Here is a 13,760-nt window from a genome sequence, read left to right as displayed (position 1 = left end):
AATGTTAGGTACTTGATAGCCCCTGTGTAGTGAAGCAAGAACGTAGTATTCACTCTTAAATTTTAGCTCATATGTAATGTTTATTTGTTTGGAACGAAGAGGTGGAGGAAGGAATAGTTTGATTAACACTACCTTTTTTTTTCTCCCAGTTCCAAGGAAGTCTACTTTAATCTACGGCTTTATTAGCTGAAATGATGTCAAAATGGTGTTCAACAGTTTTGATAGCATCTAAATTGAAAAAAATGAGAAAAAAACCCCGCTTTAATATGGGTGTAGAAATATACTGCCAGGTTATGGGCACGTAACTTGGAGCAAATACTTGGGAAAGTGTCTTTGAGAACTTTGGGTTTTTTTAAACACAACCTTTTTATGTTACTGATTGTGAACGATCATGATTGCTGAGTACTGTTGTGCTTATTTTTTATTTCACTTAGTTGCTTTAAAATTTAAAGGGAGGTTTATTGATGGTTTCTTTTTTTTTTGTTTGGGTTTTTTTTTCATTCTCTTGCAATTCAATACCTACCTACTCAGTATCTCACTGGGAGAGTAATAACCTGTAGGTACCTGTTAGCACTAGAAATACTATATCTCTATGCTTGCTGCAGTAAATTATAATACTGAATAATGGGTTAGTGTAGAGTAGAAAAATTGAGATAACTTTGAAAACTCTGACTCAATATCTGATGTTATCAGAGCCTTTTGCATTCAGACATGTTTTGCATTCCATCTCTATCACAAGGATAATTACACTTAAAATAGGAATAGCTTGTAAAAAGCAGTCTGTCTGCTACAAACAGAAAAGACAGACAAGTGAAAATTATGCAGTGATTTATAGCCTTGTCCCATGTATGCACGTTAGCACCAGACACTGTGTTAATCTGGAGAAGGCTGATCTGGAGCCTGCTGGGAAAAGTACCTTCTAGGCCTAGCACCTGGCAGGGGGGTCAATAAGCCAGACTTTATGCACACTTAGTTTTGGCACCAGTGTTTTCATTGTGTGTTGGTTAGTAATGCATCCTATCTTCCCTAAGAATAGTGTCTTAGTCACACACCTGCTTCCCCCCCTGCCCAGCCCCCCTGTTTTACCTTAGGCTCATAGTTTCATCTTTCATGCCATCTCCCTGTGCGCTCATTTTGCATCAGATCAAACCAAACTCCTCTTCTTGCAATGAGTCAGTTACTTGGCTGATGTTAAAAGACTGAAAAAAAGACTTGGCAAAACTCATTGTGCTCAGGGCACCTGTAGGAAGCCTGGAATAGGAACCTGAAAAAGGACAAAATGAACAAAACGTGGAATCAAATCCTTCATCCAACTTCAAAACAAATCACCATTAAAGTAACCCATATTGCCCAGACTAATAGGATAGATAACTTCATCTGAGCTGCTTCTCTTCATTCTGTCTCTCAGCCTCTGTTGTTCAGGGACACTTACTGCCCTACCCCTTCCTTCTGTGGAGTTCTCTAACGTGCTTCTTTCATATGCCTTCTGTCAGTTGAGAGAGCTCACACATTTCATTAGGCCAGTGTGTCCTCATCACACTCCCAGTTCATTGCAGAGCATGAAGAATGAAACATCTTATTTGAAAACCTTTGCAAAGCAATTTCTCTGGCTCCTGGCTGCAGTTTCAGTGATGGTGACTGGCTGAAGACTTGCCATTTGGAGAAATCTGTTCTCTGCAATCTTTAGGTCTTCTTTTGTGTTGGGGATAAAATAAATATAGTTATTTAAAAGCGCTGACAAAGCAAAAGGGATTTCCTAAACTCAGTGGGGATCTTTTTGAACAGCCACATCAACATCCTGCACTTGTGAGATCTTAATCTAACTTAGATCTTTCCTTCAGCTTGATCAGACAGTCATCTTCTGTTGTTTCCTCTGCCACATCAGTGCTCTGCCTTACCTGCCAAATTTTTAAGAACATTGTTGGTGATAGCATCCAGTCTTGATTTGGAAAAGTTGCTCATTTTAACAGACTTACAGCATTTGAGCAAAGTCTTCATTCTGACTGTAAAGTTAAGGGAAGCAATCTGTCTCTGCACTGTATTTGGAAGGAATTCTTCACCCTTCTCCTGACCACAGTGGTAGCTTTCCTCCATGAAATCATTAACTCAGATTCCCAAGTGATTTACTACCAGAAGAAGCTTTTATAGATAAATATTCTCGGGGCTATATGCCTGGCTGGCTGTGGTGGGGCTGGGGATTTTTGGTGGTTTGGTTAGTTGGTTGAGTGGTTATTTTTTTGGTGGGTTTGGGCTTATATTTGGTTTTGTTTTTTATCTTTGGTAAAAAAATGATCTTGCTATCTTGCAAGACAAGCTGGAATTTGGCTCTCATTTTTCTTGAGTGTACCCTGTTTGGTAATCCTGCCTGTTGCTGAAGTGGAAACGGTATGGTTAACCGGCCTTTGAACAAGATTTTTGGATTGCAATCCAAGTTTTCTATAGACCTAAGCTGATTCTTCATCTATCGTAGCAGTTTCTTAAGTACTGGTATGGATTAGTGGGTGCACATAAACAGCACTTAATTATTTTGCTTTGTTTTAGTGCTGAACAAACAAAAATGATAAAAGATCTGCATGTGTGGATCCCACACTTCTGTTCTTTCTTTTGTGCTTCTGTAAGTTTCCTTCATCCCGGCTGTATCTTCAGCTCCCTGTAAGAAAGGATACTCTCTAGATGCAGCAGACTGTCAGCAATACATTCTGGTTGCCTCTGGCCATTTAATCAACCACTCCTCCTTTTGTAGCATACTTGTGGTGTAAGATCCTTTTTGATGGTAAACTCAGCCTTGAGAAATGTAAATCGTTCTTACCTGATGGAGCCAAGGAGGATGTATTCCCCAAGTGATCCTTTCTTTATGCTGTTTCCTAAGGTATCTTGTTTTGCTGCTGTTTTGTTTCTTGTGGGTTTGCCCCTTTACATGCTGCTTTTAACTCCTGACATTCAAGATTAATACGAGATAACCTGAGAGGTCGTGTAATACTGAAGAAAAACCAAGAAAACGGCCTGAAGGCAGCTTCCTTATTCCATGTGCTGCCATGAGCAGCTTTGTTTCAGGTAACATATGCTAGGGTACCCCACTCATGGTGGGATTTCACGTGGGACACAAGTTTGCTATGGCTGCATTCAAGACTTTTTCACCCAATCTCCTCCTGAGAAGACAACATTTAAAAGTATTGTCTCCCAGAAGCAACGTTTCTGACAGGAGTGGGGGAAGCCTTGTGACAAAATACAACATCCAAGGAAGACTCTTGAAGAACAAGGTACCCCTTGGGTCATTCGAAAAAGAAGTGTATGTCAGTTCACTTGAAGTGGGGACTTAGTACAAGATGGGTAAATCTGGAAAAAAGTTTTTTCCATCATGTTCTGGAGGACAAGACTGTTTATCTGTGGTTCATTTATGAGCAGATGCAGCTCTTTGGCCCATACCTAGGCTAGAATTTGACAATTTAAAGACAGGGTACTTACAAATGTGGTGAATGGAACTTCTCTTTAGAAGTCAGTGCAAGAGAAGAAAGTTATTCAGCTATCTTGAGATTATTTAGTGTCCAAAGGCATCTTAAACTGCAAGCAGACTGATTAAACAGATGTTTGGAAGACTTAAACAGAAGTTTTAGGGTCAATCAGATAATTGTATTGAGAGCAAATCTTGAAATACTGTGGAAAGGCATAGTCACTGGCAAATAAATCTCAAGATGGGAGTACAAGACATTTCATGGTCAGTTGGGCTAATAAAATTTATCTAGTATGAATAACTATTTCACCCTAACACTTTCTGCCAGAAGTGTAAATATGGCCTGAGAAAGCTGGTACACTGATAACAGCAGCACAGGAATGGCTGTGGATGTTGATGCTTCAAAGTGAGAAGCTTTATTTCTCTGACTACTTGGGCTTTTTTGCAAAGCCTAGCTTTTCACTGGGACCCCTGAGGTGCAAACTTGACTTTTTCTTTGAGCAAGAGCGATTATATCAAACCTGTGTTATTTATACTTTGGGTTTAATTTTTATTTTTTTTCAGAGCCATAACTTGTATTGGCACCCTGTATAATATAGCTCCAGCTATATGATGTTTTCCCATGTAATTGCTGAAGCTAAATCTCTCTACGAAAGAACTCAGTTTTCCTCAGTGTGTGGATGCTTCTGCCTTCTACATTAATTACCTACCTGGATACAATTCTATTTTGGTAAACTACAACTACACAACACAGCCTTTTTTACGTCTGCTCCCTAAAATGTATTTCTATCACTACTATTTCAGTTTTTATCTTTCTCTACCAGAAGGTTTTTTTCTCTACCAGAGACCTGATTGTTATCTGTCTGAACAGGAAGCATCTAGCTATTTCTCAGAATTTACTAAGCTCAGAATGTCCCACAAAAATTTAAATCCAGTTCTTCAAATGTGGGTTAGCTAAGAAACAATGAGGCTTCTGCAGTCATCTCCTTCCATCTCAGCCTGGAGTTGCTACACAAGTATTGCCACTTAGGCCTAATTCTGCAAATATTTTTCTTGCGTGACTTTCCCTTTGTTTTGTGCGCTCCCTCCCCTTTACTTTGGTGTTTCAAGAAGAGGGAGCACCAAAGACTGTAGACAGTGTGTGTGCAGGAAGTCTTTCATGATGGCTATCTGTTTGTACATATTATATATTGTACATATTGTACATTTTATCTATGCTGGACCAACGATGAGCAGTATGATGTGAGATGCTGAACAACATCACCACACCCCCCAACCCAGCAATTCATCAAGCATTTTGTCCATGTTTGATGAAGTGTCACATTTGTTGTAGCTTGTTAGCTTGCTTTGGAGAGGTTTAATTTTTGTATATTGTGGCTGGGAAGGTATTTGTAGATTGCTTAAGTTCTAGGTATTACCGCATGAGTCGTGCAGTGGTGTTTGGGGTTATTGTATGCACAAAAAGTTGCTTGTTTGATTAGCACAAGGGTGTCTTGAGTTTTTTCAGCAGCATAAAAGGAAATTTGGATTTAAGTTATTCAGGGGAGCTGGATACTGAATTCGCATCTGCTCAGCTTTGTGGTGTTGTGAATTCTAAAAGCTGCTGAGCTGTGGTACAGGTTAAAACATTGGATGTTAAATATCTTTCCTTTTACATCCAATCCAGAGGAGGTGGTTTATCTTAGAGCAAAATGAAATGTTTGTAATTAGGAATCCACTGCTTCCTCAGAAGGCATGTTTCATTCTGAGGGTAGTGAAGTTCCACTTCTGGCTGTGAAGGCACAGTCTTCATAGGTGAACTAAGCTAATGGCTTCAGCTCTGCCTTGCTCAGTCTGCTGACTGACCTTATAGCTGTGAAAGCTGTGGCAAAATAAGCTTCTGCAGTGACAACTGAATGATGTTCTTCCTTCTGTTGGGAGCGCTGAGCACTTAAGAATTATCTCTCCTTCAGAATGTCTTCCTGACTCAACTTTTGAGCAGCAGTGGATGGCTGACCTGGTCATCCAAGAATGATCCCTAGAGAATCAAGAGTGTTCCTCTTGTGGCAGCCAGAATACTGAAAACCGGCTGTAATGTCAAAGAAACTGCTGGGTCTCCTAGTGCTTAGGATGGACTGGGAAAAACAGGTTTTGTCTGCAGTCAATACCAGTTTGCAAAGACAATCACTGAGCTGCATGAGAGAAGCACATCTTGTGCATAATGGTTTTCCTTCCATTCCTTTTCCTTCCATTCTAGTCTACTTCTCCCTTTTAACCCCATATAAGAAGGCTGTCCGTGTTATTTGTATCAGATAGTTAAAAAATATTTCTCTCTTCTTCCTTTCTCCAGTGCCTGCTTTGCAACAGAAAATTAGATGATGGAAGGCAGGAGGAATGGTAGAAAATACAAGTCTAGGGAGAACACATTTTACAGAAAATGAGTGAGGAGGAGGAAAACATAGTAAGAAACGACCATAAAGAAGCAGAGAGGGAGAAAAAAAGATGTGACAGAAGCCATAAAGATTTAGTAAATCTAGTCAGTAGCATTTAATGAGTGTGTAATCACATACACACATGCTTCCTGGCTGCTGAATAGTAAGGTACCTGTGGAAATGTGTAGGTTCTCCTTGATTCCTTGTCGTATCAGCAAAGGTGGTAGCAGTAAAAATGTAGAATAAATTCTGCAATATGGATGAATTCATGCTCTACATGTGAACAAATATATTGGTTTCTAGAAGTCTAGAGCTCTACATACTCCATTTAAAAATAACCAGAGACAGTCTCTAGTACTTTACTAAGACAGTTTTTAGTCATCAGCTTCAAAGTTGAATGAACGTGTAACAGATACACGGTAATACATACTCTTTAATCAAGTTTCATCTGTTTCTTTTACTGGCTGTTGTTTTACCCATTTTAGTGCCAGTACTGTTCAAAAGGTATGTTTCAATTAAGTTTCAGTTGTGTTCCCAAAAGGGTTGACCTTTGTTGTGTCCTTCACTAGTAAGCTAGTTGTGATGGCAGCTTCCATGGACATTTAAGGTTTTAAATTTTAGAAAATATACAGACATTTTGAAAAGTTGTCATACTGAATTGGGTCAAGGTGTTTGTAGTCTGGTGTTCTGTTTCCAGTCAATGCCCAGAGAGAAGTAAAATACCACAGCTATAAAGTGATAGTTCCCAAAATATATTGACAGCTCCATGATTTGTAACTCCAGGTTTCTTGAGCCTAGGGCTATATCTGCCTGTGTTTTGAAAGGAAAGACTAAAAGCATCTGACAGATTTTAATTACCTTATCCAGAAGGTATGCAGTGCATATGCTTTTGCTGTCCCCAGTTTAAAGACACTTTAATTGCAGGTATTGCCTATAATCCTAATCATGGCTGAGTTAGTAGCTTGCATAATTATTGGATGTATTTTCAAAAGTTCTAGGAATAGTTTTTAATTGGTAAAGCACGTGCAAAATTGCCAGAATGCCTGTTTTTAGTGTACTACCACCTATGTTGCTATAAATGCAGAAATGGAGTAGAATTTATTTTCCAGTAAAGATAAAAGCAGAAGTTTAGGAGGAAAAATTACTGACAACCCAAAGTTTTAACAATAGTAACCAGGGATAGAGGAGAAGAGGAATAAGTACTCGAGCAGACTCAGGAGGGAAATGCTATACTCTTTTGCAAGATTTCATCTTTGACACCAGTCTTTGGCTAGTGAGTACTTGATCAGGTAGCTGGGAAGATGGAGGAGTGTTTACCTCCTATTAGGTACAGTGCACATGGATGTGGGGGTGTGGTATTTGTGTATGTACCCAAATGTGGGTGAAATGGAAAAATGTGGCTTATTTCCACTTCCCACTTCCATGATATAAATGTTTTAATCATAAAATTGATGAAGTTCTATGCCACTTTACTCTTTCTTTTGGTTTGTGTGTTTTATTGATTGTTTGGTTTTTTTAAGGAAAAAATTATAAAATAAAATGTATCTGCTGAATCACTCTGCTGCAGGAAAAGATGAAAACAAAAAAACTCTTCAGACTGCAGTGTTTCTCTGAAAAATTGTATACAGATTTTTCTATAACAGCTATGTTTAAAAGTTATTGTTAAATGGCCCTTAAACTGACTTCCATCTGCTAGAAGCCAGTGTTGATGTAGGAGAGTGCTGTATAAAATAAGTACAGAACAAATTTTGACCAGATCCAGGTCTAACAGGATTGTTCACTCCTTTGTCTGAGATCGATGATCCGAATCACCTAAAATGGTCAAAGGTAGTCAGATCCAAGGTGTCGTAAGTCCATGAAGGATTGTTTTTTCTGTCCTCACTCTATGTGTGTAATTCATTATGGGCTTAATTATATGGGTTTGGAGTATGTTAACGTGCAAGTTACACACAGGCATTTACAGCAGCTGTTTTTTTTTTTTACTCATACCTTCAGTATTTATTCACAAGAGCCTTAGGTAGGATTCGTGAGGTTTACGCAAGTAGGGAATGCCGATTCCTCATTATTCCAGAGGAGAAGGAGCATTGAGACCTGTTAACATAACCTCTTCTGCAGGGGTGGCAGAACTGCACCGTGTTTCCAGAGGTCCAGGCTGTGCCAGCTGTCATCCACAGCAGCTCCCTGGCATGACTGGGCAAAGCCCAGTGTGCGCCGGGTGGCTCATCCCACTTGGAAAGCCTGGGGTGAAGCCAGGGAGGGCGGCAAGCTGTTTGTGCAGTAGGGCCAGTACTGGCAAGAGGGAGAGTACAGGGATACTGGAGGGAAAATAAAAGGAGTGTCAGACACTTATGCCACGGCTGGTGGGAGATACAAATGTTTAAATTGGCATCACGCCCTAATGTCAGCCAAAAGGTGCAGAATCTTGTTAAATTGCGCAGTGGGAGTTCAGACCCAAGCATTGTGCTGTCTGGGGGAGTGCAGAATAAGCCAGACATGTGCAACAGAGTATGATGGGTAAGCTGTTCACAGGAATGCTTTTTTTTATAAACTGTGTTTTTATCAGACAGCTTTTTAATTTCTGTTATCAAAGCTTGACTAAATACTTCTCTCTTGAGAGCGCCTGAGGGAGTGAGACTGGGATTTAATTCACTAGAGATATCTTAGTCCTGTTTTGGTTTGGGTAGCAGCTGCTGGCCTGATAAAGGGACTCTGTGGAAAAAGTTACTTTTATTATATATTCTCTGTATGTATGATACATGCTTGAATCATTAATGGTGCTGCTTCCTACAATTGAACTGTGAGATGACAACTGCTCATAGAAGTTCATGTAAAGTTGTGCAAAGAGGTGGTCTAGGAGGATGGAGTCTGACAGCATCAGAAGAAGATTGATATCTCTGTAGCCAGACAATGTCTGGAGAGTATTTGCCTCCTGATGACAGATTTTAGAATACCTTTGTATTAAACCCCACCCCCCCCCCCGAAGAACCAAATACCCAAATCCAACCTCAAGGAAGTGTTTATCCTTAGCACCCTCTTCTGGGCAAGTCGACAGGTAAGAGTTCCTAAAATCTTTTGTATTGTTTTAAATTACCTTGTCTCCTTAGTATCTCTAATGTTCTGAGAAGCTTACAGCTTCTGACTGAAGTTTGCTGAGTTGATAAACTCTGATTGCAATTTACTGCACATAAAATACATCCTAAAATTTTCTTTGTTGTGGTTGGATGTATAGTGTTTGTTTTGAATATTTTTCTTTATAATAGTACACTTTGTGCTAGATATTTTTCACATCTCCGTGAAGGTGCTACACAGGTGGCATTATATAGTATTTTTAGCATAATTAGTGAATAAACTGGAGACCGAAATAAGCACTGCTGTAGAAGCCCAAGCACCTGCAAGACAGCTAGCTGTCATTTAATAGAAACAATGTAGAACTAATTTCCTTTTACGTTCTTGCTGCCACGGTAGCTTTCTGGTTGTCTGTCTAATTGTATGTCAAATTCTCTGTGTTTGGATTGCCAGTGGTGACGGAGCCACAGGAGAGAACAGCATAGAGCTGCTGGTTTCTCAGTCATAGCTGCAAAAGGTACTCTCCATAAGCAGTTACTTGAGGTGCCTTTTGGCAAACAGGAAGCTTTTCCTATGAAACCATGGAAACCTGAACATGTGGACTTTGCTTTGCCAAGCGTGCCCCTCTCTGATCTGCTGGTTTGGTTGCTACATGGTCTCTTGTTGGGAGTGCCCTGTGGACTGTGTGAGGTTGTGTCTAACTGGGACATCTAATCTGCGTCTGGCAAACGGGGCCTTGTGTGATCTTCTGTTTTGCTTCGTGCTAAGACTGAATTCTGTATCCCACATTCTGGCTAAGAGAAGTGTCCAAGAGAAAAGGTTTTTATTAAAAATAATATGTTTTCCCAGAAACTGCTTAGTGAAAGCCAACTCTTTTGCATTCCTAGTAATTTACTTTTTCCTCCTTTGTTCAGGGATTGGTAATGCTGCAAAAAATTCAGTGTCTTCAGGACTCATTGGAGCCATATAGCAATGATCTTTTCTTCATGGAAATCTCACATTCCTACAGTTAACAGTTTCTTACTTTAAACTGAGAAAAAGGTGGATGGGAACTTTACCTAGATACTTAACCTACAGTGCCTTGTCAGAGAAATGTTACATTCAGGCTTGAACTTAACCTCCATGTTGAAGACTGAGCATGGGTTCTCATCATGTATCTTCAGTCAGTTGGTGTGTCACCAATCTTTACCTTTCTGCAGGACAAAAAATGCGTTCTTCAGTAGCTGTTCTTGATGTTCTGAATAAAGAATGTTTTGCATGTGGTAGTCTGATTCTTAACCATTTCACTTTGTGCTTTTTCCTCAGAGGATGTGCTGAGCAAAGATGCTGGGGAGTGTGCAATATGCCTGGAAGAGCTGCAGCAAGGAGATACTATAGCACGGCTGCCTTGCCTCTGCATATACCATAAAGGGCAAGTATTCCTTAGGATGGATATAAAATTTCAGAAGGTTGCATTTATGGGGGGTAATTCTTCTTAAGGGGTGCTTAAAGAAGTGCATAAATGTAGATGCTTTTTTGCACTTAAAAACAACAAATAAACAGCAGTAGCAACCTTAAAAATGTTTTTTAAATGACATCTTTCTGCATCTCTACCAAATGTATTTGAAGTTAATTTTTCCTGTTACAAGCCTCTTATTCTTGAAAAATCACCTGGATGGGGAGGGAATGTGTATCATGGCTGAGGAGCTTAGGTCATGTGGGCTTAGGTTTTGTCAAATGCAAATAGAGTTGGGCAGGGAGCGGGGGGAATCTTTTGTTTTTGTTTTTTTTTTTTCATAAGTGTCTACACTTCACAGAAAGTAAAATGTCAATGAATTATATAAGCAAGATGATAATGCTAGTAGTGAATTAACCTGTGTATAAAATCTGTAAAAATTTGAAAAATGCTTCCTTAGAAAATTTTAACACTTAAGAAATTCAGGTTTTCAACAGTGTTTAATACCCAAATATTACTGTGGTTTGGGATTATGAATTTTTCCAGTGATGTGTGTATATGCATGTACTTCTTTGTATAATACAAAATTCTACTAGTCATTGAAATTGAGAAACCAATTTATATTCATATATTACTGCTAAATGTTACTGGTATTCATGTCAATTGATCTCATTTTTTGTCTTGCATCCAACAGCTGCATAGATGAATGGTTTGAAGTAAATAGGTCTTGCCCTGAGCATCCATCAGATTAAGACAAGATTCATACTTTTAGGTAATGTTTATTTATATTCCAACAATAAATAACTTGATTATCTGAAATAACTACTATTTCTTTTTAATTGTGAATTTACAACTGTGTCTCAGAACTACAATATTAATCAGTGAGGATTGATGTATATTGCAATATAGGCAAAAGGTTTCTACATCCTTACATGGCATGGTCTTTCCATTTCTAGTACTGGAAAATGGCAAGTCAGTGTCAAGAAACCTTTAGCAATAACTTTCTAACCATAGAAATGGAACAAAATTAAAACAAAACAATTGTGTAATTTTGGATTGTTCCGTGAGTACTGGCATATGTTTCTGACAGAAGGCTTTTGGAATCATATGAAAAGGTTGAAGCTAGGTATTTTCAAAACTGCTCTAATGTTACTACATTCCAGAATGTTTAAAGCATATAAATAAATAAAGAAATGTTGATGTGTTTCTCTCCATCCCATCTCACAGAAGTTCACATTTTTCCAGCTTATGTTTTGTGTTAATGATTGCAGATCTGCAATTGGTGTTAAAAGTTTAAAGGATATTTTTATTCGTCAGTTGACTAACTCAGAAACTTTATCTTACATTAAACAATTGCCTCTAAGCATTGCAAAGCACACCAATAATAATCATAATTCTTAGAGAAGTACAGATATCTGAAATTCTGTCTGGTAGCTGAGAGTTTGATTTCATTGTTCTGAGGGAAATGTAAAAAAAAAATCTGAAGTATTAATGACTAGCATTTATTTGCACATTTGTTTCATGTTGCTTCATGTGTCTGTGTTGTAGGGGTAGCAAATAAAACCTCAAGGAAGATGTCCTGCTAGGGAGATAATTGTTTTAACCTCAGGGCAATGTTAGCCAAAATAAATAAATAAACATGTTTCCTGTATTGCCCCTTATCTCTCTCTGGTTGTGGCAGAAGGCTTCATGCTGTTGGTGAACACCTCTGTCTCTGTACATGCTCATGGCTGTCCAGCCTCACGTTAAATTCTGATTGCTTTTTCCACAGCAGGGATGGTGATAACTGGGGACTTAGGAAAAAAAGGGGAAGGAAAACTCAGTGGTTGTGCTCGTGCTGTTTGAGCGGTTTCTGTACTGAAATAATGGTATTTTGTCTTCTGCTTTTCCAACAGCTGCTTCCACTGATCAGAAAACATAGGAGATGTGAGGTTCCCTCGCTGAACACAGCGTGCCTGGCTTGAGACTTATTTCTTTGTGGCTGAAAAAGGCAAAGACAGACAAGTGACACAGAGAAAGCATTGCAGACACCGTTACTTGCCAGTAGTGCTCGGTATACCAAACACATGCAAAGGACACACAGGGATTTTGAAAATGCTGCACATCCTGTAACAATCGACTCCCCAGAGACATTATTGACACTATTTTCTATCGAAGGCCAAAGTTCCTCATTTCAGCCTAACTTCTGGTTCTGTGAAGAAGCGAGTTATTGGACATGTTTCCTACTGCCTCCAGTGGAAGCGGAGACGTTCGATACATGCTATCTGAGACCCTTGCAGGGGAAAGGCCCCAGATTTGAGTGGGAACGTTTTCACCTTCTCCTTGGCTGAAGAACAGTAAATGGCAAACTAAATAAAATCTAACAGTGTGACCTTAATTTACTGAATTCACATCCTGTTTTACGTTCTTCACGTTTTTCAAGAACAGAAAGCATAAACCGCTCTGCATAGGAATAGTGTATTTCAGAGTTTTGTAACTAAACCTTTGTCACAATGCAGTCCAAAGAGTAAAACCAAGACAGGTAACTAATTTATATTGATCAAGCTATGGAGATTGTTGAGATCTGCACACTGTATTGCTATTTAAGTAACTAAAACATCTCTTTTACTGCTTGTGAGTCAAAATGACAGAAAGAAATGCAGCAAAGCAAAATCTTACAGCTATGCAACTTTTTTTAAAATAGGAAAAAGAAAAGAATTACCAATTTTAAGTGCTGCCAGTTAAGGTAATTTGTTTAACGGGTATTTTTTTAAAAACGTTTCAGGTAATTATTTTATTGTACTACTCTCATCTCCCAGCTGCCTCCTGAGGTGTAAATGAATAACTGCAAATGTGGGCACAGTGAGAGGTTTTTATAGGCATGGGTGAGATACCAGCGAGGTGGGATTTGTGTTTATTTTTCAAACGTGCACAAGTTCATGTTTCCTTGTTTGAATGTTTTTTTGGTGGCAGGATCTGTAGTACTTTGCATCTAAACCCTTGGTGTCTTCATGTGAAGACCAGCATTTGACAGTGTAGGTTTTCATTTAGTTTGGGTTCTTTCTTTCTCTTTCTCTCTCTTTCTTTTTTTTACTTTTTTTTTAAATGCATCTGCATTTGTTTAATTTATTGTTATTTTACTGTATTATATTGGTATACCAGAGCTCCACAAAACACAGGATGTCTCTGGGTGGGTACACCGAGTAAAACTGTGGATATGTATTAGTTCCCACAAAGTATCACAGTTAAAATAATTTTTTTTTTAAAAAAATACAATAAACTGGAACAGATATCAGGGTTTAGAAGCATACTTTTTATATTGAGAATTAATTGTTGTAGTTTTGAATTTCACAACACAGGGAAGAGTTTATGAATATTTATTAGCAACAGTATTCTTAGTGAGGTTTCAGTAGTTAAA

The 13,760-nt window shown here is 38.7% G+C and overlaps 1 protein-coding gene across 1 annotated transcript in view; it reads left to right on the top strand.

Moving 5' to 3' along the window:
• ZNRF2 (zinc and ring finger 2) overlaps window positions 1-13,371 on the top strand; it is a 53,763-nt gene extending 40,392 nt beyond the window's left edge. Inside the window, exons 3-5 of the mRNA XM_058833295.1 lie at window positions 10,234-10,339; window positions 11,058-11,135; window positions 12,259-13,371. Of these exons, the coding sequence (XP_058689278.1) occupies window positions 10,234-10,339; window positions 11,058-11,115 (164 nt within the window). The 3' untranslated portion in view covers window positions 11,116-11,135; window positions 12,259-13,371. The remainder of the gene's footprint in view (window positions 1-10,233; window positions 10,340-11,057; window positions 11,136-12,258) is intronic.
• The last annotated feature ends 389 nt before the right edge of the window (window positions 13,372-13,760 follow it).

This window comes from Poecile atricapillus, chromosome 2, assembly GCF_030490865.1.
Source record: "Poecile atricapillus isolate bPoeAtr1 chromosome 2, bPoeAtr1.hap1, whole genome shotgun sequence".
In the NCBI taxonomy this organism is placed as follows: Eukaryota; Metazoa; Chordata; class Aves; order Passeriformes; family Paridae; genus Poecile; species Poecile atricapillus.
Note: the sequence above shows the minus strand (reverse complement) of the source record. Positions and strands in the feature narration are given on the sequence as shown.